This window comes from Mauremys reevesii, linkage group 1, assembly GCF_016161935.1.
Source record: "Mauremys reevesii isolate NIE-2019 linkage group 1, ASM1616193v1, whole genome shotgun sequence".
NCBI classification, from domain to species: Eukaryota; Metazoa; Chordata; order Testudines; family Geoemydidae; genus Mauremys; species Mauremys reevesii.
This window is the reverse complement of record NC_052623.1, coordinates 221,515,832-221,541,213: the sequence shown is the minus strand read 5'-3', so window position 1 is coordinate 221,541,213 and position 25,382 is coordinate 221,515,832. Positions and strand designations below refer to the sequence as shown.

The 25,382-nt window shown below is 44.5% G+C and overlaps 1 protein-coding gene across 2 annotated transcripts in view; it reads left to right on the top strand.

Annotated features, from left to right (window-relative positions):
- Window positions 1-5,665: 5,665 nt before the first annotated feature.
- The window catches only part of LOC120379112 (C-type lectin domain family 12 member B-like), a 28,514-nt gene continuing 8,797 nt past the window's right edge, over window positions 5,666-25,382 (top strand). The window contains exons 1-4 of one of the 2 annotated variants that reach the window (XM_039497147.1): window positions 5,666-5,849; window positions 20,013-20,111; window positions 20,721-20,864; window positions 23,760-23,845. In XM_039497147.1, coding sequence (XP_039353081.1) covers window positions 5,759-5,849; window positions 20,013-20,111; window positions 20,721-20,864; window positions 23,760-23,845 — 420 coding nt within the window. In that variant the 5' untranslated portion in view covers window positions 5,666-5,758. Of the gene's footprint in view, window positions 5,850-20,012; window positions 20,112-20,720; window positions 20,865-23,759; window positions 23,915-25,382 lie in introns of both variants that reach the window. The other variant, XM_039497146.1, reaches the window with a different exon arrangement.

Genomic DNA, 25,382 nt, shown 5'->3' with positions numbered 1-25,382 from the left:
CTGAACTTGTCTTTGTGCCATACACTATCCTCCTAGGACTATACAAACAAGATTCCAGGAATAGTATAAAAGCTGAAGTCTCACATGCCTGGAGCTAGAATTCAGGATGTGACAGAATGTCTGCTGAGATTGATCCTCCCAGGTTCCCATCAACTGTTGCTTCCTCTACTATTTCTTCCCCGTTTGTGAGCAGCAGGTCAAGAAGAGCTTTTCCCCTAGTTGCTTCCTCCAGCACTTGCACCAGGAAATTGTCCCCTACACTTTCCAGAAACTTCCTGGATTGACTGTGCACTGCTGTATTGCTCTCCCAGCAGATATCGGGGTGATTAAAGTCACCCATGAGAACCAGGGCCTGTGATCTAGCAACTTATAAGAACATAAGAACATAAGAAAGGCCATACCGGGTCAGACCAAAGGTCCATCTAGCCCAGTATCTGTCTACCGACAGTGGCCAATGCCAGGTGCCCCTGAGGGAGTGAACCTAACAGGCAATGATCAAGTGATCTCTCTCCTGCCATCCATCTCCATCCTCTGACGAACAGAGGCTAGGGACACCATTCTTACCCATCCTGGCTAATAGCCATTTATGGACTTAGCCACCATGAATTTATCCAGTCCCCTTTTAAACATTGTTATAGTCCTAGCCTTCACAACCTCCTCAGGTAAGGAGTTCCACAAGTTGACTGTGCACTGCATGAAGAAGAACTTCCTTTTATTTGTTTTAAACCTGCTGCCTATTAATTTCATTTGGTGACCCCTAGTTCTTGTATTATGGGAATAAGTAAATAACTTTTCCTTATCCACTTTCTCAACATCACTCTTGATTTTATATACCTCTATCATGTCCCCCCTTAGTCTTCTCTTTTCCAAACTGAAGAGTCCTAGCCTCTTTAATCTTTCCTCATATGGGACCCTCTCTAAACCCCTAATCATTTTAGTTGCTCTTTTCTGAACCTTTTCTAGTGCTAGAATATCTTTTTTGAGGTGAGGAGACCACAGCTGTACACAGTATTCAAGATGTGGGCATACCATGGATTTATATAAGGGCAATAATATATTCTCAGTCTTATTCTCTATCCCCTTTTTAATGATTCCTAACATCCTGTTTGCTTTTTTGACCGCCTCTGCACACTGCGTGGACATCTTCAGAGAACTATCCACGATAACTCCAAGATCTTTTTCCTGACTCGTTGTAGCTAAATTAGCCCCCATCATGTTGTATGTATAGTTGGGGTTATTTTTTCCAATGTGCATTACTTTACATTTATCCACATTAAATTTCATTTGCCATTTTGTTGCCCAATCACTTAGTTTTGTGAGATCTTTTTGAAGTTCTTCACAGTCTGCTTTGGTCTTAACTATCTTGAGTAGTTTAGTATAATCTGCAAACTTTGCCACCTCACTGTTTACCCCTTTCTCCAGATCATTTATGAATAAATTGAATAGGATTGGTCCCAGGACTGACCCTTGGGGAACACCACTAGTTACCCCTCTCCATTCTGAGAATTTACCATTAATTCCTACCCTTTGTTCCCTGTCCTTTAACCAGTTCTCAATCCATGAAAGGACCTTTCCTTTTATCCCATGACAGCTTAACTTCTGTTAGTTGCTGGAAGAAAGCATCATCCACCTCATCCCCCTGGTCTGGTGGTCTGTAGCAGACTCCCACCACGACATTACCCTTGCTGTTCATACTTCTAAATTTAATCCAGAGACTCTCAGGTTTTTCTGCAGTTTCATACTAGAGCTCTGAGCAGTCATACTGCTCCCTTACATACAACACAACTCCCCCACCTTTTCTGCCCTGCCTATCCTTCCTGAACAGTTTATATCCATCCATGACAGTACTCCAATCATGTGAGTTATCCCACCAAGTCTCTGTTATTCCAATTACATCATAATTCCTTGACTGTGCCAGGACTTCTAGTTCTCCCTGCTTCATAGAATCATAGAATTCAAGATCAGAAGGGACCATTATGATTATCTAGTCTGACCTCCTGCAAGATGCAGGCCACATAAGCCGATCCACCCCAGGCTTCTTGCATTTGTGTATAGACATGTAAGATAACTCACTGATTGTCCTGGTGTCCCAGTATGGGGCCGGAGCCCTCCCCTCTTGCACTCACCTACTTGTGCTTTCTCCCGTTATCCCACTTCCCCACTTACCTCGGGGCTTTGGTCTCCTTCCCCCGGTGAACCTAGTTTAAAGCCCTCCTCACTAGGTTAGCCAGCCTGCTTGCAAAGATGCTCTTCCCTCTCTTCGTGAGGTGGAGCCCATCTCTGCCTAGCAATCCTTCTTCTTGGAAGACCATCCCATGGTCAAAGAATCCAAACCCTTCTCTCCGACACTATCTGCATAGCCATTCGTTGATTTCCATGATTCGACGGCCTCTACTCAGGCCTTTTCCTGCCACAGAGAGGATAGACGAGAACACCACTTGCGTCTCAAACTCCTTTATCCTTCTTCCCAGAGCCACGTAAGTCTGCAGTGATACACTCAAGGTCATTCTTGGCAGTATCATTGGTGCCCACATGGAGAAGCAGGAAGGGGTAGCGATCTGAGGGCTTGATGAGTCTCGTCAGTCTCTCCGTCACATCATGAATCCTAGCCCCTGGCAAGCAGCACACCTCTTTGTTTTCCCGGTCAGGGCAGCAGATAGATGACTCAGTCCCCCTGAGGAGAGAGTCCCCGACCACCACCACCCTCCTCCTCCTCTTGGGAGTGGTGGTCGTGGAACCCCCATCCCTAGGACGGTGCATCTCATGCCTTCCAATCAGTGGAGTCTCCTTCTGCTCTGTTCCCTCAGATGTATCATCCACTCCACTCTCTGCACTAGTACCTGCAGAGAGAACATGAAAATGGTTGCTCACCTTTATCTGTGTTTCTGGTACATGGACGTTTCTGGTACTCTTTCCTCTTCTGGAAGTCACATGCCGTCAATTATCCTCGCTGGCCTTCTGTCCCTGCTGCGTAGCCTGCTCTGAATCTTCAGAACATTGTGCCCGCTGAAGCTGATCCTGACGTCTATCCAGGAAATCCTCATTTTCTTTTATGGAACGCAGGGTTGATATTCGTTTCTCCAGACCTTGAATCTTCTCTTCCAATATAGAGATCAGCTTGCACTTTGTACAGACAAAGTCGCTTCTATCCTGTGGAAGGAAGACAAATATGGCGCATCCTGTGCAGGTCACAACAGCGGATCGCTCAGCATCCATAGTTTCTTCCTTCTAAGAGCTTCCTTACTTGTGGCAGAAGCTACTCAGGGAAACCTGCAAGAGGGGAGCCTCGGTAAGCTCTTTCCAGGCGAACTCCCAGGCAAACTCCTTCTGTTTGCCTCTCTGCTGTTCGCAGATGATGTGGAAAAAGCTGAAGTACTCAATACTTTTTTTGCCTCGGTCTTCCCAGAAAAGGTCAGATCTCACACTGCTCTCCTGGTCAGCACAGTATGGGGAGGACGTGCGCAGCCCTCAGTGATGAAAGAACAGATTAAGCACCATTTAGAAAAGTTGGACACACACAAGTAAATTGGGCCAGATCTAACGCATCCAAGGGAGTTGGCTGATGTGATTGCAGAGCCATTGGCCATTATCTCTGAAAGCTTGTGGCGACGGGGGAGGTCCCGGATGATTGGAAAAAGGAAATAGTGCCCATCTGTAAAAAAGGGAAGAAGGAGAATCCAGGGAACTACAGACCAGTCAGCCTCACCTCATTCCCTGGAAAAATCATGGAGCAGGTCCTCAGGGAATCCATTTTAAGAACTTGGAGTAAAGTAAGGTGATCAGGAACAGTCACCATGGATTCACCAAGGGCAAGTCATGCCTCACCAATCTGATTCCCTTCTATGATGAGATAACTGGCTCTGTGGATATGAGGAAAGTGGTGGATATGATATATTTTGACTTTAGCAAAACTTTTGATACGGTCTCCCACAGTATTCTTGACAGCAAGTTAAAGAAGTATGGATTGGATGAACAGACTATAAGGTGGATAGAAAGCTGGCTAGATTGTCAGACTCAATCAGTAGCGATCAATGACTCATTGTCTAGTTGGCAGCCAGTATCAAGCAGAGTGCCCCAAGGGTCGGTCCTGAGTCCGGTTTTATTCAACATGATCATTAATGATTTGGATGATGGAATGGATTGCACCCTCAACAAGTACAAGGATGACACTGAGCTGAGGGGAGAGGTAGATATGCTGGAAGGTAGGGATAGGATCCAGGGTGACCTAGACAAATTAGAGGATTGGGCCAAAATAAATCTGATGAGGTTCAACAAGGACAAGAGCAGAGTCCCACACTTAGGATGGATGAATCCTATGCACTGCCACAGGCTGGGGACCGACTGGCTAAGTGGCAGTTCTGCAGAAAAGGACCTGGGGATTACAATGGACGAGAAGTGGGATATGAGTCAACAGTGTGCCCTTGTTCCCAAGAAGGCTAATGGCATATTGGGGGGCATTAATAGGAACATTGCCAGCAGATCGAGGAAAGTGATTTTCCCCCTCTATTTGGCACTGGTGAGGCCACATCTGGAGTATTGCATCCAGTTTTGGGCTTCCCCACTACATAAAGGATGTGGAGAAATTGGTGAGAGTCCAACGGAATGCAACAAAAATGATTGGGGGCTGGGGCACACAACTTATTAGGAGAGGCTGAGGAAACTGGTTTTATTTAATCTGAAGAAGATAAGAATGAGGGGGGATTTCATAGCAGCCTTCAACTACCTGAAGGGAGGTTCCAATGAGGATGGAGCTCAGCTGTTCTCAGTGGTGGCAGATGACAGAACAAGGAGTAATGGTCTCAAGTTGCAGTGGGGGAAGTCTCGGTTGTATATTAGGAAAAATTATTTCACTAGGAGGGTGGTGAAGCACTGGAATGGGTTACCTTGGGAGCTGGTGGAATCTCCATCCTTAAAGGTTTTTAAGGCCTGTCTTGACAAAGCCCTGGCTGGGATAATTCACTGGGGTTGGTCCTGCTTTGAGCAGGGGGTTGGACTAGATGAACTCTTGAATTCCCTTCCAACCCTAATCTTCTATAATGCTATGATTCTATGATTTTATGCCAGAGAAAAAAGTAGTGGTTGGCCTCAATCTCTGCAGCACTCCTTGCTCTTTCTGACTTGAGGTGATGGAAACTAGATGCCAGATGCTCAGATGGTGCAAATTGGACATCAGTGATCAATGATTTATAACAGCCAAGGATCTGGGCTCAAGTATCTGGTCTTCTACATGTCACTCAGAGCTCTAACTCCTGGGTATTGTACCCAGTGTCTGGGTCCCAAACCCACTGCTGGGCAGTGCAGAGTGCTAATCTCTGCCACATGTAGCTGGTAACAAGAGAACATGACTATGATGCTGTGAAAATCCTGTATTCACTCCTGCATGTGAATCCTGAACCTGCAGTTCTCCATAAACAAGTTGCCTCTTTAAAAACCAAACCACAGAATTTACACAGACAGGGCTGTTTTCTTCAGCCGTTGCAAAGAGAAATAAGTGGAGGGCAGATAGGCGAGAAGGGAGACAGAGGAAGAAAGAGAGAGGGACAATTTCTCGGTCAAAAGGGAACATTTTTCTTTCGTAACATCCTGTTATAGGAAGTTCTGGGCTGCTCTGTTCTGATATCCGGGTTGCCTCATTTGTATTGCATTAAAAAGGAGCCCTCTCTAAAACAGCAGATCTTTTCCATCACTCAATAGCTGCAGAACCTCAAACATGCTCTAATTTTTTGTCTTGAAATATAAGCTTCACTCTTCACCAGCTATGACAGAAGAAATAACATATGCAGATCTGGAATTTAATAAATCTTACGAACTGGAAAATATCCCAAAACCTGCTGCTCCTGAGGAAAAAGGTACAATTTCTATGGGGCTTTTTAGTTGTGCTTAAAGTAGCTGGGTTGGGAAGTGCTCTCAACCTAATATTAGGCAGAATGGGCCAAATTCACTCCTTTAACTCCATCCTTCTCAGTAGAGTCACACCAGTGGTGAATTTGTCTTGTTTTATTGTGATTAGTGGAGAAACATGCACAGTGTTGTTCAAAGCATGGAGGGAGATGTCCCTCCCCGTATAATTTTATTATATAGGGAACCAATCCTGTGAACACTAATGGCTGAAAGTAGTATTTTTTACCATGAGTAATCCTATTGACTTTCACAGGACTACCCATGGGAGTGAGCAGTGTGAAAGTTAGTAAGTGTTTGAGGATCAGGCTCTAGAGCAGAGTCTGACAATCTCAAGGACATATTGTGCCATCAGTTCATAATGAATTCAGTGGGGATTTCTGTAGAATCATCCATGGGATGATGTGGCCCTAGGTTAGGATTTTACAGTTGCCAAACTCTGGTCCATGGGGAAACGAGAATCTTTGTTCTCTTTCATGACCGGCTTCAGGTTGCTTCTTTCTCATGGGAGGTTTTAACATTTGGTGACAAATGATAACTTGCTTTCACGGTATGGCGCATTTGTGGCATCTCCATGTGAGAGGGGAAACACCGCCAGAGAAGGGGGAAACACTTGACATTGTCATAGGTCACTTTAAAAAAAATACACCAAGAGCACATTAGTAAGTGTAAGAAAAACATTCCTCAAAAAACAAACCTGATTCATGGATCCTTTCCTTAAACAACGAATGAGAGATTATTTAAATAAAACACTCTCAAACCTGACATTTTGTTTGCTCTGGCTCCCTGACCAGTTCAGACCACAAACCTGCATCCTGTCCTCTGCAGCACGATTTGCATTCAGCTAAGTGAATCAAACTGCAAATGACTTTTCCTCTTTTTGCTTAAATTTCTGAGGGCACCAGTTGTGATGCCTTTAGTCTTCAACTTGGGGCTGTACCTCCTTAGGGAAGATGTTAGTTTATTCTGTCTTTACATACAGGCTAGTCTTCTGGTATAAATTAGAGCAGTCTGAAGGCTGCTCCAACTTGTGTCTGCAGCTAGTGACCATAAATGGTCATTACAGTAGTTGGGGACCTCCAGAGTTCAGGGAAGCCCTAGCTGTGCCTTCTTTTCCAGAGCCACTGCTTTACACCAGCCATAGGGAGGGGAGTTGACAGCAGAGCTACTGCACTTGTATGATCCTCCTGGGCTAGCTATGCCACTGTATCCCAAAGGTGCAGCGCATAGGGGGTCACAGCTAGGGTGACCAGATGTCCCGACTTTATCCAGATTGTCCCAATTATTAGGGGTTTTGTCTTAGATAGAACTTTATTACACGCCCCATTTCCCCTCCCCTTGTCCTGATTTTTCACACTTGCTATCTGGTCACCCTAGTCACAACACAGTGAAGGATCTGGGCCATCTAAGTATTGTAAAATGCCCAGAGCCTAGGCTGGAGAGAGAAAGAGAAAGAAAGAAATTCTGTTTCTGATACTGACCAATGTCAAGAGCTTTAAAGGAAGATTTAATACTCTGCCCCCAGGAGGATATTGTAAGCCGGCACACAGATCTTTCAGTGCTCTCTGGACACACACCAATTGCAGCCAGCTTCTTTACAGCATCTTTTGAGAAAGGCTTTGCAACTGGGGTGACCAGGTGTCCCAGTTTTATAGGGTCAGTCCTGATTTTTGGGTCTTTTTCTTATATAGGCTCCTATTATTCCCCCTCCCCCGATTTTTCACACTTGCTGTCTGGCTACCCTATTTGCAACTCTGTGGGTCTGTTCCCTCATTGCCAACCCAGTCTCCTCTGAGATTTAAAGTGAACCGCCTTCTCTTCAGCATGCCAAGAAAAGCAGTCCAACACCTAACATAACCACTTCCAGGAACTTGACTGTGTTCTGTCTTTCCAGCAGTCTAATTGCATTGAATTCAGTGGGGTTAATCCTGATTAGCACCAGTGCATGTTGGAGGAGAAGCAGAGCCATAGGTATCTTTAATATAAGCAATGTTTATTTTGCCTTGGGTAGAGAGTAAAAACAAAAATTGCAAAGTAAATATAAGGGGCCAGATCCTCAGCTGTGCCAAAGCTCCATTCAGTGCAGCTGCGGGGAGAAGATAAAAGGGAGTTTAAGCCACATTTGCTGTTTGCTAATCCTGAGGCCAACTGGGTGGAACTAGGCCTTATAAGTAGACTGAGGGAGCTCACTTTGTGGAAGAGCCTGCAGAGAAGGTATGTCTGTCCAGCAGTGAAAAGTTCTGGGGTAAGTTTTAACAACTATGGTACAATGGTGGAAGAATAATATAGGAGCAGATTAGGCTTCTTCATGGAAAGCCCTGTGTGAAGACAAACAAGGGAACTACAGAGAAGTTGAGAGGAGCAGAAGGGCAATTAGTTTAAGGATCTGTTTGAGGTTGTTTGTGCTACTCTGGAAGACAATGAACTCTTATGTGACCTGGCCAGAGGGCTGAGCTACAGAAGACCCAGACAGAGGATTAAAGAGAAGACATTGGCTGGGACTGGCCATTGCAGCCAAAGAAGCAATCACCAGAGGTGGTATGATAGCCAAAGTCCTCTGTGATGCTGCAACTAGATAACAGGTGTGCCCTAGAGATGAAGACACACACTTAGAGACTGCCTCATCCTTCAGCATAATTTAGAGCAGCCTCAGGCCTGCTCTAAATTATGCCTGGTTACAACAGTGCCCAAGGGGCTCCTTCACAAGTGGTGATCACTGGAGTGCAGGGGCACTCTTGCCATGTCCCCTTCCTCAGTCATGTCCTAGACACCTGCTTTATGTTATGGCTAGGTGGTATGGAGTTGGCTACTCTAGCTAGGGATTTCCCTACTATGGGGATTCCCATGTAGATGGTTAAGTAGACTTTCTTCCTGTTTTGCATTGCCAGAGCAGCACCAAGCAGACAGACCAGGATGACAGGGACCTGGCTCAATAAGAAGACTAGAAATATAGCTAGATTAAAAACACATGTGCAGTTAATTACATGGGATATTGGCTAAGATGAAAGCTGTTACATTTCAGAAAGCCCTTTTGTTTCTTTCCACTACAGCATGTTGTCTTTTTTTCACAGGGCCAGGTTCTCTTTCAGAGCATGTGGGTCATGGGCCTGTCTACATTACAAAAACAGCCATGTAGGGAGGCCCATTTACAAGACTGGTTAAAACAACGTTCTATTTTGAAGTGAAGATGGGAACTAACCTGGATTTAACAGGGTCTTCAGCCTTGTTAATATGAACTGGGCACACAGTTACTGTCCCATACAGACTCCAAATTGGAACTGGATTGTAATTGGGGAGTTAACTCACTTGTAGCTAGAACTGGTCAAAACCTGGTGTCTCTATGCTGACTTAATTGGATCATTCCAATTTACTCCAACTGAGGATCTGATTCAAATGTATATTCAATCAAAGAGCTCATAAAATTGAGTTGTAACATCTTGGTTCGCTTCAAAAGGGTTTGAGGGTTTGACATCTTATTCCATTTGTGATGTCTGTGTAAACATACATTTCTAGGAGCTGGAGATGCAAGTTAAAATCTTTATCATTGGATTTTTCTTTATTTCCTAGCTGTTATCAAATAGCATAATTAGTTGAACATTACATTAAACTCATTAAAGCAGATTAAAAGAATACAACTCATATAAGGCAGCAAAATAGCAACCTTCCTGAACCTAGCTGGTGATCATGCCCTGAAGTATGAGGATCAATGGTCCTTGTAACTTTATCCTAGCTAGTGTCACAGCAGATGAGATTCTTTTTTCATATACATTTCTAATCCTTTGTTCTGTTTAGGGAATTCTGCTCTAACGTTCTACTCTTTACATCCTTTCTATTGAAACCCAGCTTTGAAAATATTTTGCCAATACAAAGATTGTCATTTAAGAAGAACAAAAACCACTTAAGGGGGACTAGATGGCGTCTGGAGAGAGAGGGGGGGATGATGCATCATAGAAAGGGGAAGCAACTTTCTTCACCAGCAAGGGCAGCTGCTGTGGCCTGTGAAGGATTTATCCTGGTTGGGGCAGGTAAAGTTTCTAGCATTCATCTCTACCAAGGGCTCCATAAGAGCTTTGCAGACAGATTGCAGTGGGGATCCCACCTACTCTGGGGTCTGTGCTGACCATCTGTAGCCCCTGCAGTTGAAGAGTCTCTGGGTACGTCTACACTACGGGACTATTCCGAATTTGCATAAACCGGTTTTGTAAAACAGATTTTATAAAATCGAGTGCGCGCGGCCACACTAAACACATTAAATCGGTGTTGTGCGTCCATGGTCCGAGGCTAGCGTCGATTTCTGGAGCGTTGCACTGTGGGTAGCTATCCCGTAGCTATCCCATAGTTCCCGCAGCCTCCCCCGCCCCTTGGCATTTCCGGGTTGAGATCCCAGTGCCTGATGGGGCAAAAATCATTTTCGCGGGTGGTTCTGGGTACAGCCTCACCCCTCCCTCCCTCCCTCCCTGAAAGTGGCAGACAACCGTTTCGCGCCTTTTTTGCTTGGAGAACTGTGCAGACGCCATAGCACAGCAAGCATGGACCGTGCTCAGCTCAATACCGCAATCGTGGATGTTTTAAACACCTCGCGCACTCTCGTGCAGTATATGCTGAACCAGGACCTTCGAACCGAGGCGAGTAAGAGGCGGATACGGCAGCGCGGCGATGACAGTGATGAGGACGTAGACACAGAATTCTCTCAAACCGCGGGCCCCTGCGCTTTGGAGATCCTGATGGTAATGGGGCAGATTCTATCCATTGAACGCCGATTTTGGGCCCGGGAAACAAGCACTGACTGGTGGGACCGCATTGTGTTGCAGGTGTGGACGATTCCCAGTGGCTGCGAAACTTTCGCATGCGTAAGGGCACTTTCATGGAACTTTGTGACTTGCTTGCCCCTGCCCTGAAACGCCATAATACCAAGATGAGAGCAGCCCTCACAGTAGAGAAGCGAGTGGCGATAGCCCTGTGGAAGCTTGCAACGCCAGACAGCTACCGGTCAGTCGGGAATCAATTTGGAGTTGGAAAATCTACTGTGGGGGCTGCTGTGATGCAAGTAGCCAAAGCAATCACTAAGCTGCTGCTACGAAAGGTTGTGACTCTGGGAAACGTGCAGGCCATAGTGGATGGCTTTGCTGCAATGGGATTCCCTAACTGCGGGGGGGCGATAGATGGAACCCATATCCCTATCTTGGCACCGCAGCACCAGGGCACCCAGTACGTAAACCGGAAGGGGTACTTTTCAATGGTGCTGCAAGCACTGGTGGATCACAAGGGACGTTTCACAAACATCCACGCGGGATGGCCAGGGAGGGTTCATGACGCTCGCGTATTCAGAAGCACTACTCTGTTTAAACGGCTGCAGCAAGGGACTTACTTCCCAGACCAGAAAATAACAGTTGGGGATGTTGAAATGCCTGTCGTTATCCTGGGGGACCCAGCCTACCCCTTGATGCCATGGCTCATGAAGCCATACACAGGCAGCCTGGACAGTGGTCAGGATCTGTTCAATTACAGGCTGAGCAAGTGCAGAATGGTGGTGGAATGTGCATTTGGCCATTTAAAGGCGTGCTGGCGCACATTACTGACTCGCTCAGACCTCAGCCAAACCAATGTCCCCTATGTTATTGCTGCTTGCTGTATTCTCCACAATCTCTGTGAGACCTTTATGGCGGGGTGGGAGGCTGAGGTAAATCACCTGGCCGCTGATTACGCGCAGCCAGACACCAGGGAGATTAGAAGAGCACACCAGGAAGCGGTGCGCATCAGAGAAGCTTTGAAAACGAGCTTCATCAATGGCCAGGGTACAGTGTGACTGCTGTGTTTGTTGATGAACACCCAACCCCCTTGATTGACTCAGTCCCTGTAAGCAACTCCTCCCCTTCGAGTACAGCTTACTTATGCAAATAAAGTCACTCTCATTTAAAAGCATGAATTCTTTATTGATTCGTTATAAAAAGAGGGAGAGAAGTAAGGGTGTGCTTTGGGAGGAGGATAGGAGGGATGGAGAAGGCCATTAAAAAAAAAATTCAGACTAACAACAGCCTTTTGGTTGGGCTGTCCACGGGGGTGGAGTGGGCGGATGCACGGAGCCTCCCCCCACGCGTTCTTACACGTCTGGGTGAGGAGGCTAAGGAACATGGTGAGGGGGGAGGGTGGTTATACAGGGGCTGCAGAGGCACTCTGTGATCCTGCTGCCGTTCCTGAAGCTCCACAAGACGCCGGAGCATGTCAGTTTGATCACGCAGCAGCCCCAGAGTTGCATCCCGCCACCGCTGATTTTCCTGCCGGTCTTCCTGGCTCCACCTCTCATCTCGGTTGTCCCTCCTGTCCTCACGTTCACTGGCCTCTTTCCTGTAATTTGAAACCACGTCCTTCCACTCATTCAGATGAGCTCTTTCATTGCGTGTAACTTCCATAATATCCGAGAACATCTCATCTCGCGTCTTCTTTTTCCTCCGCCTTATCTGTGCTAGCCTTTGGGATGGAGGAGGGATGGTTGAAAAATTTGCAGCTGCATGAGGGAGATAAATATTTAGAAAGATACATTTTACAGAACAATGGTTATACTGTTTCACAGTGAACATCAGTATTCACCTAGCACATGTGATTTCCTACAAGGTCGCATTTTTCATCTTAATAGTGACTGCTTGCAGCTCTGGGGTTACAGATCTCACAGACACATCAGGTCCAGGCATCAGAATTCAGCTTGCATGCGGCCATGGTAAGCCACTGTCTCAGTGATTTACCCCTCCCCCCCAACGCATGGCTAATACCACGCTAGCTCCCTGCTAATCAACAACCTTCCCCCTCCCCCCCACCCACTGCTTGTCCGGTAGCTTGGGGAAGATCGCCTCGCCGGTGACCAAACAGAAAAGATCATCGGCATTTCACTCCTCCCCTCCCCCCGCTTTGCTACATGCAGGAAAGTGTTTTTTTTAAGCTGCTGCATTCCACGAACCCAGTAGAAAAATGGCCACCCCCCTTACTTAAATTCCTGATTTTTAACCAGGTTATCCTGAACGATATCACTTTGCTGAGGATAACAGAACAAGATAAAGAGCGGATGCTTCTTGAATGCCAGCAGTCACCGGGACCATACGCTGCTATGCTTTGCCACGCAATGATACCTGATTACTTGCTACATGCATGGCATGGTAAAGTGTCCTACCATGGTGGGCGGAACAAGGATGCCTTGCCCAGAAACCTTCTGCAAAGGCTTCTGGAGTACCTACAGGAGCGCTTCATCGAGATGTCCCTGGAGGATTTCCTCTCAATCCCCGGACATGTTAACAAACTTTTCTAAGTAACTATACTGTCTGTGAATGCATCCCAAGTCCTCAGGGCAAATCAATCATTAAAAAAGGCTTGCTTAAAAAACACTGTTTGCTATTTGCAAAGGTACACTCACCAGAGCTCCCTTCCATGGCGTCATTCTGTGGAATAGTTGCTTGTGAGGGCTGGGAGCAGGGTAATTCTGTCAGGGTGATAAAAAGCTCCTGGCTGCTGGGGGTCACGGAGTGCTGTGTGCTCTCTGCTAGGTCTTCCTCTTCTTCTTCCTCTTCATCTTCCCCGTCTGCATAATCCTCAGACATGGCAGAGATTACAACCCCCACCTCGGAATCCACGGTCAGGGGTGGGGTACTTGTGGCGCAGCCCCCTAAAATTGCATGCAGCTCAGCATAGAAGCGGCATGTTTTTCGACCTGCCCCGGACCTTCCGTTTGCTTCTTTGGTTTTCTGGTAGGCTTGTCTGAGCTCCTTAACTTTCACTCTGCACTGCACGGAGTCCCTGCTGTGGCCTTTATCCGTCATAGCCTTAGAAATTCTTTCAAATACTTTTTCATTTCGTCTTTTGGAACGCAGTTCTGTTAGCACTGAATCCTCTCCCCATATAGCGATCAGATCCATTACCTCCCGAGCGGTCCATGCTGGGGCTCTTTTTCGATTCTCAGGAGACTGCATTGTTAACTGTGCTGATGAGCTGTGCGTGGTCACCTGTGATGATGAGCTCTCCACGCTGGGGAAGCAGGAAATGAATTTCAAAAGTTCGCGGGGCTTTTCCTGTCTACCTGGCCAGTGCATCCGAGTTGAGAATGCTGTCCAGAGCGGTCACTGGTGCACTGTGGGATACCGCCCGGAGGCCAATACCGTCGATTGCGGCCACACTATCCCTATTCCGATATGTTAATACCGATATTAGCGCTACTCCTCTCGTCGGGCAGGAGTACAGAAACCGATTTAAAGAGCCATTAAAATCGATATAAGGTGCCTCCTAGTGTGGACGGTTGTGGCGTTAAATCGGTTTTACGCTCCTAAAACCGATTTAAACGCCTAGTGTAGACCAGGCTTCTGTTGGAACCTTGTGTAGCTGCAGCTCTTTCCAAGCAGACCACTCAGGATCAGAAGCAGGCTCAGTGTCTTTGTTTCTCACATACCCACAAGAATTCCTAGAGCAGATTTTTTAGAAAAACACCCAATCTTGATTTAAAAGTTGACAGTGATGGAGAATTCACCACAACCCTAGGTAAATTGTTCCTATGGTTCATTATGCTAACATTAAAAATGTATGTCTTATTCCTAGTCTGAGTTTGTCTAAGAGTGGTAGCCGTATTAGTCTGTATCAGCAAAAACAATGAGGAATCTTTGTAGCACCTTAGAGACTAACAAATTTATTTTGGGGAGAAAAAGATTCCTCGCTGTTTTTTTGCTGAATCTGTCTAGTTTATCTTCCAACCATTGGATCATGTTATTCCTTTCTCTGCTAGATTGAGAGCCCATTATTAAATATTTGTTCCACATAAGATAGTTACAGCCTGAAATCAAGTCCTTATTAACCTCCTCTTTGTTAAGCTAAATAGATTGAGCAGGTTTTCTGGTCCTTTAATCATTCTCCTGACTTTTCTCTGACCTGTGTGCACTAGAACTAGACACAGCATTCCAGCAGCAGTCTCACCAGCACCAAATATAGATGTAAAAGAACCTCCCTACTCCTACTCGAGATTCCACTGTTTATGGTCCCAGGATTGCATTAGCTCTTTTGGCCACAGAATCACACTGGTAGGTTGTGTTCAGCTGATCATCAACCAACACTCCCAAACCTCTTTCAGAGTTGCTGCTTCCCAGGACAGAGTCCCTCATCATCAAAGTATAGTCTGCATTCTTTGTTCCAGATGATATATTTAGCCATATTAAAACACATTGCTTGCTTGTACCCAGTTTACTAAGCTATCTAGATCACTCCGAATCAGTGACCTGCCCTCTTCGTTATTTACCACTCCCAAATTGTATCATCTGCAAACTTCATCAGTGATTTTATGTTTTCTTCCAGGTCATCAATAAAAATGCTATATAGTTACATTTTGAGACCTATTTTTAGCCAGTTGTTAATCCATTTAATGTGTGTCACGTTAATTTTATATCATTCTAGTTTTTTTAACAAAATACGGTGTGGCACCAAGTCAAATGCCTTACACAAGGCAAAGTACATTATATCAATCCTATTATTTTTATCACTGAACTTGTAATCTCATAAAAAAAAATCAAGTTTGACCACATCTATTTTCCATAAACCCATGCTGATTTGCATTAATTATGTTAGTCTTTTAGTTCATTATTGACCAAGTCCCATATGAGATACTCCATTATCTTGCCAAGAATTGATGGCAGGCTGATAGGTTTATAGTTTTCTGGGTTTACTCTTTTTTAAAAGTTGTCATAGCATTAGCTTGAGGAACTTTCAGAAATGTGGAAGCATTACTCCGAGACTTAATAAAAATTAACATTAATGGTCCAACAAGCTCCTCAGCCAGCCTTTTTAAAACTCTTGAATGCAAGTTATCTGGACCTGCTGATTTTTAAAATGTTCTAACTTTAGTAGCTTGTTTAACATTCTCCAGAGATACCAGTGGAATGGAAAGAGTGCTATCACCACCATATGATGAGACTGCATCATCTGTCATCTGTTTTCTTCCCCGAACACAAATTTATTGAACACTTTGGCCTTTTTTGCATTTTTATTGATAATTCTACCATTTCCATCTAGCAATGGACCCATACCATTGTCAGGATTCATTTTGTTCATAATATATTTTAAAAATTCCTTCTCACTGTCCTTAACTCTGCTTCCATAGATTTCTACATGTGTCCCATGGCTTCATAGACAATTAGGGTTGGAAGAAACGTCATGAGGTCATCTAGTGCAATCCCCTGCTCAAAGCAGGACCAACACCAAATAAATCAAGCCAGGCCTTAAAAACCTCTAAGGATGGAGATTCCACCTCTCCCTAGGTAACCCATTCCAGTGCTTCACCACCCTCCTAGTGAAATCATTTTTCCTAATATCAAACCTACACCTCCCACATTGCTACTTGAGACCATTGCTCATTGTTCTGTCATCTGCCACAACTGAGAACAGCCTAGCTCCATCCTCTTTGGAATCCCCCTTCAGGTAATTGAAGACTGCTATCAAATACCCCTTCATTCTTCTCTCCTGTAGACTAAATAAGCCCAGTTCCCTCAGCCTCTCCTCAAAAGTCATGTGTCCCAGCCCTCTAATCATTTTTATTGTCCTCCGCTGGACTTGCTCCAATTTGTCCACATCCCTTCTGTAGCGGGGGGAACAAAACTGGACACAGTACTCCAGGTGTGGCCTCACCAGTGCCGAATAGAGGGGAATAATCACTTCCCTCCATCTGCTGGAAATGCTCCTACTAATGCAGCGTAATATGCTGGTAGCCTTCTTGGCAACGAGGGCACACTGCTGACTCATATTCAGCTTCTCGTCCACTGTAATCCCCAGATCCTTTTCTGCAGAACTTCCGCTTAGCCAGTCAGTCCCCACCTATAGCAGTGCATGCAGGGGTGACAGTAACTTACAGGACTTACCGGTACTGCCAGAGTCCTGAGGGGAGGTGTGGCCTCTCAAGATTTAAAGGCCCTGGGGAACCAGCTGTGGCTGGGAGACCCAGAGCCTTTAAATCAACCAGGGGCTCCCAGCTGCAGAGGTGGCTGGGAGACCCCCAGGAAACAGGGGCAAATTAAAGGGCCCAGGGCGCTGGCCGCCAGGGGGAACCCTGAGCTTTGCGGGGCTGGGGCAGGGATTTAAAGGGCCCAGAGCTCCTGCTGCTGAGGGGAGCCCCAAGCGGCCGGGATTCAAAGGGCTCTGGGCTGCCCGTGGCTGTAGGGAGCTCTGAGTCCTTTAAATCCCAGCCGTGGAAGTCGATGCAGTCCGGCACGGTGTACTGGCTCTTGCCGGTACGCCGTACCGGCTTGCTTTCACCTTTGAGTGCATGGGATTCTGCCATCGTAAGTGCAGGACTCTGCACTTTTCCTTGTTGAATCTCATCAGTTTTCTTTTGGCCCAATCTTCCAATTTGTCTAGCTCACTCTGGACCCTATCCCCCCCTCCAGGGTATCTACTTCTCCCCCCAGTTTAGTGTCATCCGCAAACTTGCTGAGGGTGCAATCCATCCCATCATCCAGATAATTAATAAAGATGTTGAACAAAACCAGCCCCAGGACTGACTCCTGGGGCACTCCGCTTGATATTGGCTGCCAACTAGACATTGAGCCATTGATCACTACCCATTGAGCCCGATGATCTAGCCAGCTTTCCATTTCATTATCAATTTTCTGGAATTCCTAACTTCTGATTGTGACATATCCAATGTAGAATCCAGATTAATGAGTAGCTGTGTCACTCCTGCCCTCTAACCTGGGTTGCCCTTTACAATGCTTTGCTGCTGTAGCTATGTCTGCAGGTGTGCTTCAGCCAGCTAGCCACATCTTGATTATATTGAAGGGTGACCCCAGCACACCCCCAGGTCTAGAATTTCCCCCCCTTCAGAAATATATGTTCTGTACTGCTCAGCCCTGTCCTAGACAAAACAAATTCATATAAGTCCATTTTATTAAGAAAAAATATATGCACAAATTTTATCCTCAATGGCGTTTCCCAGACATCTCGATTCTAATGCACTGGGTTAGATAAAAGAATAAAACAAGTTTATTAACTACAAAGAGATTTTAAGTGACTATATGTAATGAGGTATAAAAGTCAGAAACAGTTATAAGAAAAATAAAGATAAAACACTAGTGCCTAACTTAACAAACTATGTTAAATTTAAAGCAAAGTTTCTGTCACCACTTGCTCCCAAAAGTCTTACTGGACAAACTTCTTAGGTCAGGGCTCTTTCTTCTGTGTAATGGCTGCTTCCATTGTTCCTTCTTGTTCAGTGAATGACAGAAAGAAGTGAAGGAGAATGGGTGCCTTGGGGTGTCTGCCCTTTCATTTTATAATCCTGTCCCCCATTTGAGAATAATTTCCAGCTGGGAGCAAGGCAACAGGCAGTCTGTGTGGAAGGGAACTCGATGTTATGTCTTTGCTAAAATGTAGATTATTAGTCCCTGTCCCCTTTCCTGGCAAAGAATGGCCACTTAGTAGGCAATGGTCCATTAGCCTTGTTTACAACTGGCTATGGTGTCAGCTTGTCCTTTGTCTCTAAGGAACTGGTTTGCCCACTCCTCAGACTTCCCTGGAAAAGATACTTTTAGTCATGATCTCATCTTATGTTTATAACTTCACTTTGCCATGATATTGATCAAAAGAGTTTTTAAATTTCTGACATAACCTCTCCAATTGGTGGTAATTTCCTGCATATGATTACATGCATACAAATTGGGTATCATTTCTGTATCTGAAGTTAGAAATATTGATGTAATTTTAACTGTCTTCAACTGGGGGAATGTCCACCAGACAATATGCAAACAGCCTGGATGGGCCATTAGAAAGGACAATAGGACTTTGAAGATACTAATTTCCCTCCTTTCTTTGAAGTCTCCTTAGATACTGCTTTGACACTTCAGGGTCATGTGATCATGTCACCTGCTACAGGATTCCATCTGGAAATGATGGAACTCTTCTACGGGAAGGAGGTGGGGATCAGCCTGGGAAACAAAGGATTCCTGCCATATGCAAATCCTATTTAAGGCTGGGGAGTGAGTTAATCTAGGCTCTTCTCCACTGCCTCCCCACCCAAGAAGGAAGACTACTGAAAACATTTGAAGAAACAAAGGAACTAAGCTGGGGGAGGTAGGGGCTGAGCCCAGGCGAGACAGGTCAGCCGGTGGAGGGTATACCTGGAGAGTTAAGCTACAAGCAGTGCAATTTACCTTCAAGAAACTCTGCAAACTGCATAAAACAACACTTAGTGTGAGAAATTACTATTTATAGCCAATTTCTTTAATGTATTAAGCCTAGTTTGCATGTTTTGTTTTATTTGCTAAGTAATCCGTTTTGTTCTGTTTGCTATCTCTTATAGTCACTTAAAATTTACCTTTTGTGGTTAACAAACTTGTTTTTATTTATTCTAAAACACAGTTTATGCAATTCATAATGGGAGGGGCAAATTTCATTTCTACATTGAGGGAGGGGGAGAATTTCATGAGCTTACGCTGTATAGATCTCTCTACAGCACAAGACAATATAATTTTGGGTTTAAACTCCAGAGGATGTGTGAACCACAGTGCTGGTATATTCTCTGAGCTGAGTCTTCCCACACAGAACTGATTACAGACTCTGTGTGATTCTACACCTGTGTGTGTCCCTGTGTGTGTACGCACGCATGAGAGCCAGGACAGGGTGAGGCAGCCCAGGTTAATGGAATGGGTGGGCTCAGTGGGGCCCCAACACATCAGGTGGCACCCCGGAAGGGGGGGTCCAATCTGTCAGTTTCACAAGGCATATTTAGTATAAACCTTATTACAATACTGTGTAGGGTGTGAACACAGCGATACATTATTTCACAATGATTTATATTCATTACTATCAGCTTCCCCTTTATTCCACTTTTTGTGTGCATCCGTCCATGCGTGCGTGCGTCCGTCTCCAGAATGGCATTTTAACCAGCACAGCCTTCTCTGTCAGAGTGACATTTGTGGGCATCTAGTTAAGTGTTAAGATTCCCAATTTTCATTCACATTTTTCAAGTTAAATTCTTCCTCCCACCTGATTTGGCTCATAATTGTTTTCAGCTTTGTGAAATTGGCTCTGTTAAAGCACTAAGTGTGTGTGAATATATTTATTTATTTACTGGTCTGGACTTCATTCTGCTGTTCCTCCAGGGGTCCCCTCTTCATCCTCTACATGGCGTGCGGCTGCCTTGACTTTCCTCATACTGTGCTTGGCATTGCTACTAGGGATGTTAGCCCTTGGGATTGTGTGTAAGTATCAATATTTATTAACTAATTTGGGGCTTGTAAAAGATACCAGATTGATATCCATCTTTTCTAGTCTGAAGTTGATGATTTAACTGTTGCAAAGATACAGCATGGGCAGTGATAATACGCATTTTCCAGACACACACTCATGAATTAATGGACTGTTACCTTGGCTCTGCTCCAGAGTAGTATTAATGCTACAAGTGACAATCGCTGTAGCCCATTCACTCCTTGGCCTCTCTGCTTAAATTGCCAAAGAGAAACCATCTTGTGCCAGTTATGGTGGTGGTTTTTGTGATGTGGAAACATGTCCCATTAGGAACTGGAGTGACATCCACTAACTCATTTCATACTGTACACTTCTCAGGAGGGATGTCTTTTGGTTAATATTGATCTGCATTGGATACACATTGGTGACAAAAAGGTTAAAGGCTCTATTTTTAATAGAAAAAAATTACACTATATCTGTGATGTGCCTTATTTCATGTAGTAATAATTAAAAGTGACAACATTTAAACCAGATGAATGGAATCGCTAAAATTAAGAGGACAAAGACAGGAATAACTTTGATTTGTAAATGATCAGAATGGAAAATGCTTTTGTGAATTTCAGTTTTTCAGGTTTCCAGTGACTTCCAGAAACAAATTGGGAACCTCACGAGGAACCAGGAAACTCTGCAAACAAATTTTTCAAAAAGACTGCAAGACATGAAAAATCATTTGTGTCTTAAAGGAGATGAAAATAATGAGAATAATGGTAAATAGGATTGTTATGCAAACAAACTCCTGTCCTTTATTCCAGAATAGATAAGGTTGGGCAATGGTTGTACAATTCCCCCATCCGATTCTCACAACATCCCTATTCATTAACTCTGGCCTTGCATTGAAAGGAACACAACTAAGTGTGTGCAGTTAGTGGGGAGGTGAGATACAAGAGAATTCCTCCTTCATGATCCGGTCAATCTTTTTCTTCTGTTTTGAAATTGCTAAGAAAGCAGATAATCGATGCCAGTTATTGTGATGCTTTTGCGATGTTGATAGCTGCCTTGTAATAACTGGATTTTTGCTAACCAACTGATTTCACATGGGCCATAGAACATTATCAGATGGTAACTGTTCACTTGAGATGTTGCTTAGTGGTCTGCAGAACAGTGTGGAGGATTAAGGTTCAATTTTCATTCAGTCTCTCTGGGACTGGGAGAGGATAGTGAATTGCAAAAGAAGCAGCATGTTCAGTCAGTGGGGAAGCAAGAGTACTTCATGTTATTCAGCATTGAACTAGGCAATGTTTTTAGTGAAGAGTAAATGTCCAAAGTGGTGAGCAAATTATTTGAGAACTTTGGATAGGATTCCACCAAATAAAAAATTAGGAAAAAATTCAACTAAATCAAAATGGTTCATTTGAACCATTTCAAAATTTAGTTACTAAATATACTTTAATTTTGAAATTTTGTTTCATTTGACCCACGTGAATTTGTTTCAGTGAGAGAGTTCTATACTGATTTGAAAATTACTGAACTTTTTTGTAGACTTTTTTTTTTTGCTTCAGATGCTGAGCAAGGCCCCCCCACACACAATTATTTACTTAGCTCTTTTCAGTGGTGCCCTCTTTAATCAATTAAGGAGCAATATTGATTGCTCCTATAGTGAATTCACTATGGAACCTCCAGGGTGGAACTGGGGAGTTTGGTTTCAAGCCAGTAAAAAAATAAGCAGGGGTGAAAAGATCAGATTGTGGTGCCTAGAACCCTGGAGAAGTGGGGTAAATGTCCTATTTATGAACTTCAGATATTGGCTCTATTGCCCAATGGAGGTTAGTAGTCTAAGATATGGGAAGCCAAAGCCAAGGGCTCATTGGGCCAACATGCTGAAGGGACATCAGCTTTCATGCCAGCAGTACACAAGGGAGTGATGTAGCCTGCACCGTGTCTGACCACACTGGAGGTAGTGTTCCAATGGAGGGTGCATGAGACTCAAATTGATAACTTTCAGAACTGTAATCTCACACAACTCAGCAACCGCAGCTTCCACATGGGAAGAAGGACTGAAAATGTTATAAATAGATCCTTAAGCACAATAGTTCTCCAGTGGAAAGCATGGAAATGCTTTGGCTTTGAAAAGGACAACTGAGTTCCATTTTCACCAGGACTGCTTTTGATCATGTTAGGAGAGCAGTATAGTTGTCCCACTTTCACATGCCCCTAGTAATGTGCCACCTCTCTGAAACGGGGCTCTAACACATGTGGGCAGGAATGGGTTTTTCTAGTCCAGCATCATTTGTAGGAGAAAGATGTTTGACAAAGGAGAGGCTACTTTCATAAGAAGAATTTTTGTGAAACTGCTTGTTCATGAAACAGGAGTAAGTGTAGTTTTCCAGAATTATGCAGAAGGAATAGCTGGGAATGTGCTTGGGGAAAGGCAGATCTGTTTGTAGAGGTAGAGAGTTTGGAAAGGGGATTATGGAAGGCTGGGATCCCTCCTGGGGCAGTGTAAAGATTGCAGTGTGGTGTCTGTATTGTAAAGTGGTTGCTCTCCTGGTGAGGTGACTCTCTCGGTTGAGGAGTAGAGGGTATTCACTGTTAGGTGCTCTGACTTCATTTCCTTGCTTTTGCAGTTTTGCTTTAGATATGTTATGTAGTGATCATCCTTAACTGATAGCATAGGATGGGATTCTCTTTACACTGCTAGGGCAGCCATTTACACTCTCTTTAAGGCCCATTACACTTCCATAGGGGTAAAAGGGGTCTTACATAAAGGACACTCGGACCAATAGTGATTTTATCTATTGAGATGTGAACAGGCTTGTTCCTGGCAGTTCATAACCTTGTCAATCCCCATTCTGTAGCCATTGCAGGTCATGTGTCTGACGAAGTGGGTATTCACCCACAAAAGCTTATGCTCCAAAACATCTGTTAGTCTTTAAGGTGCCACAGGACTCATTGTTGCTTATTGCAGGATTGTTCACTAAAATATATTGTTGCTGACTGAAAGCAGATTTCAGGGCCTGGTCGGTCAGTTTCCCATTGGATGAGAAATCAATGACCAAGAGTCTGCATATTTCCTTAGTGCAATTGCTTGGTTCACACTATATACGGCCCAGAGCAGAGGTGGTCACAACAGCATGCAGGCAATCCATGCTTTCAGGAATCTGAGCCCACACATTAATCACTGGTTCCCAGGAGGTAGCCCTGCCCCAAGAATGGACTTTAATTTCAGAGATTAAGAAAAAGAGCAAACTCTCTGGCTGCTTGTAACAGCTGTCAGAAAGAACCTCCCTCAAAATCCCAACTGTGTAGTATTCCTTCAGACTGTACCCTGCTCATATGCTGAGGAAAATAACCTGTAAGACTATGTGTAGCAGATGTGTTGGTGACTCCTGATAATAACGCTCTTACTGCAGGGTTTTTAATTTCTCAGCAATGAAAAATCCACCACTTCTCAATGGAGATCATGACATACATTAATAGAATTGAGACTTGGCAGCTCATTTCACACAAGCTGGTGAGAGTCTCCAGTTTGGCCCACAGACAATTAGTGTCACATCCATTACAACTCTGCAACATCTATGCCCACTCAAACCCATGGCTTCAGATCCTGTCTTTTCTGCTGAAATGCTTAAGATGAAAATAGAGATAATTTCTTTCTTTTGTAGGACCCAGTTGTACACTCTGCCCTGCAAACTGGCAATGGATGAGAGGCGACACCTGTTTCTACATTTCAGTGCAGAAGAAGTCATGGGTAGAGAGCCAGAAATTCTGTTCCTTACAGAATTCCACCCTTCTTGTACTAAAAGACAGGGATAAGCTGGTATGGTCCCTATCCCAGCCTGTTTTATTTTATCTCTATGTAATTTTTCAGAAGCCCCTAAAAGATTAATTACATGTTGATTACTATGGGTCCATTGCCTCATTATCCCCAGAGTGCCTATTCTTTGCTTCTGGCAGTAAGTTCTAATGGTTATTTATCCAGTGACTAACAGATGAACTGCCAGAAGCAAAGAATAGACATACATCTCTCAGATCCTGCTGTGGTTATGAACAATGGGTTTTCCACCAGGGGGTACCACCTTCTGGGTGCTTAAAGGAGCAGGGTCGATCAGTGCTATGGGGATAACATTTTTCCTGCCCTTCTGGGTGCTAGCAGGATTCAAGGGAAGGATTTTCACACTTCCATAGAGCTGGATTCACCATGGTTCTGAAATTTGTGCCTTCATTTACACTGGGATAAAATGGCCATCAAATGCCAGCATTCTGATCTGGTAGGTGTTACACCCACTTTACCCTGGTGTAAATAACAACACAAGGTGCAGGAAAATAGGGAACCAGACCCTTATCTCCTATTGCAAGGCATATGTTGTGAGGACTGGATAAGGTTGGGTTGCTAAAAAGGGTAAGTTACCAATTTTGTTACTTTTCTTCTGACTCCACATTAACTGTAATTTGTTTTGTTACCAAGATCTCACTTTCCTTCTTTGTACAACATTACACAGAAAATGACTTTTCAACATCTATTAAATGCATACACAACCACCAAGTACATCTTCATTATACAAAAAGTCCCTTATTCCCTCTCTCTCTACTTGCACAGAGACTTTCTAACGGAAAAGAAAACAAGACACACACACTAAGGGGGAAAGAGAAAAGAGTAGGAAAAGATAGGGGAGAGAGCTTCTGTCTCTGCTTCACTGGTTAGGTATTGGAAGATCACTGGCACCGCTATGGCCCATTACCCTGCTAGACAGTCTTGGACCTCAGCTGCAATTCCCTGGCTCAGAGAAATATCTGACTGGGTCATCATTTTTCAGGGAGCAAAATGTCCTGGTTGGCTAAACCAGGCTCTTCAGGAGACATAAGGAAGAACAGAGAATAAGACTGGGATGGAAAGTGCATATGAAGAAAGGAAACAGCATGAACATTTGAAGCATCTCTCAGGAATTGCTCAGGATGCAGTCATGGAGATAGACAGACATCTCATCTGGCCCAATCAAATCATATTTTGAAATCAGTGTAAAGGCCTAATGGGATAGTAAAGCTCTACATTCAAATATCTTTGCCTATCTACTTTCACTTAGGGTATGTCTACACTTACTGCGTGGGTCGACGCGGTGAGTTTGACTTCTCGGAGTTTGAACTATCGCGTCTAATCTAGACGCGATAATTCGAACTCCCCGCGTGCTCCGATCGACTCCGGAACTCCACCACTGCAAACGGTGGTGGTGGAGTCGACCTTGGAGCCGCGGACTTCGATCCCGTGGCGTCTGGACGGGTAAGTAGTT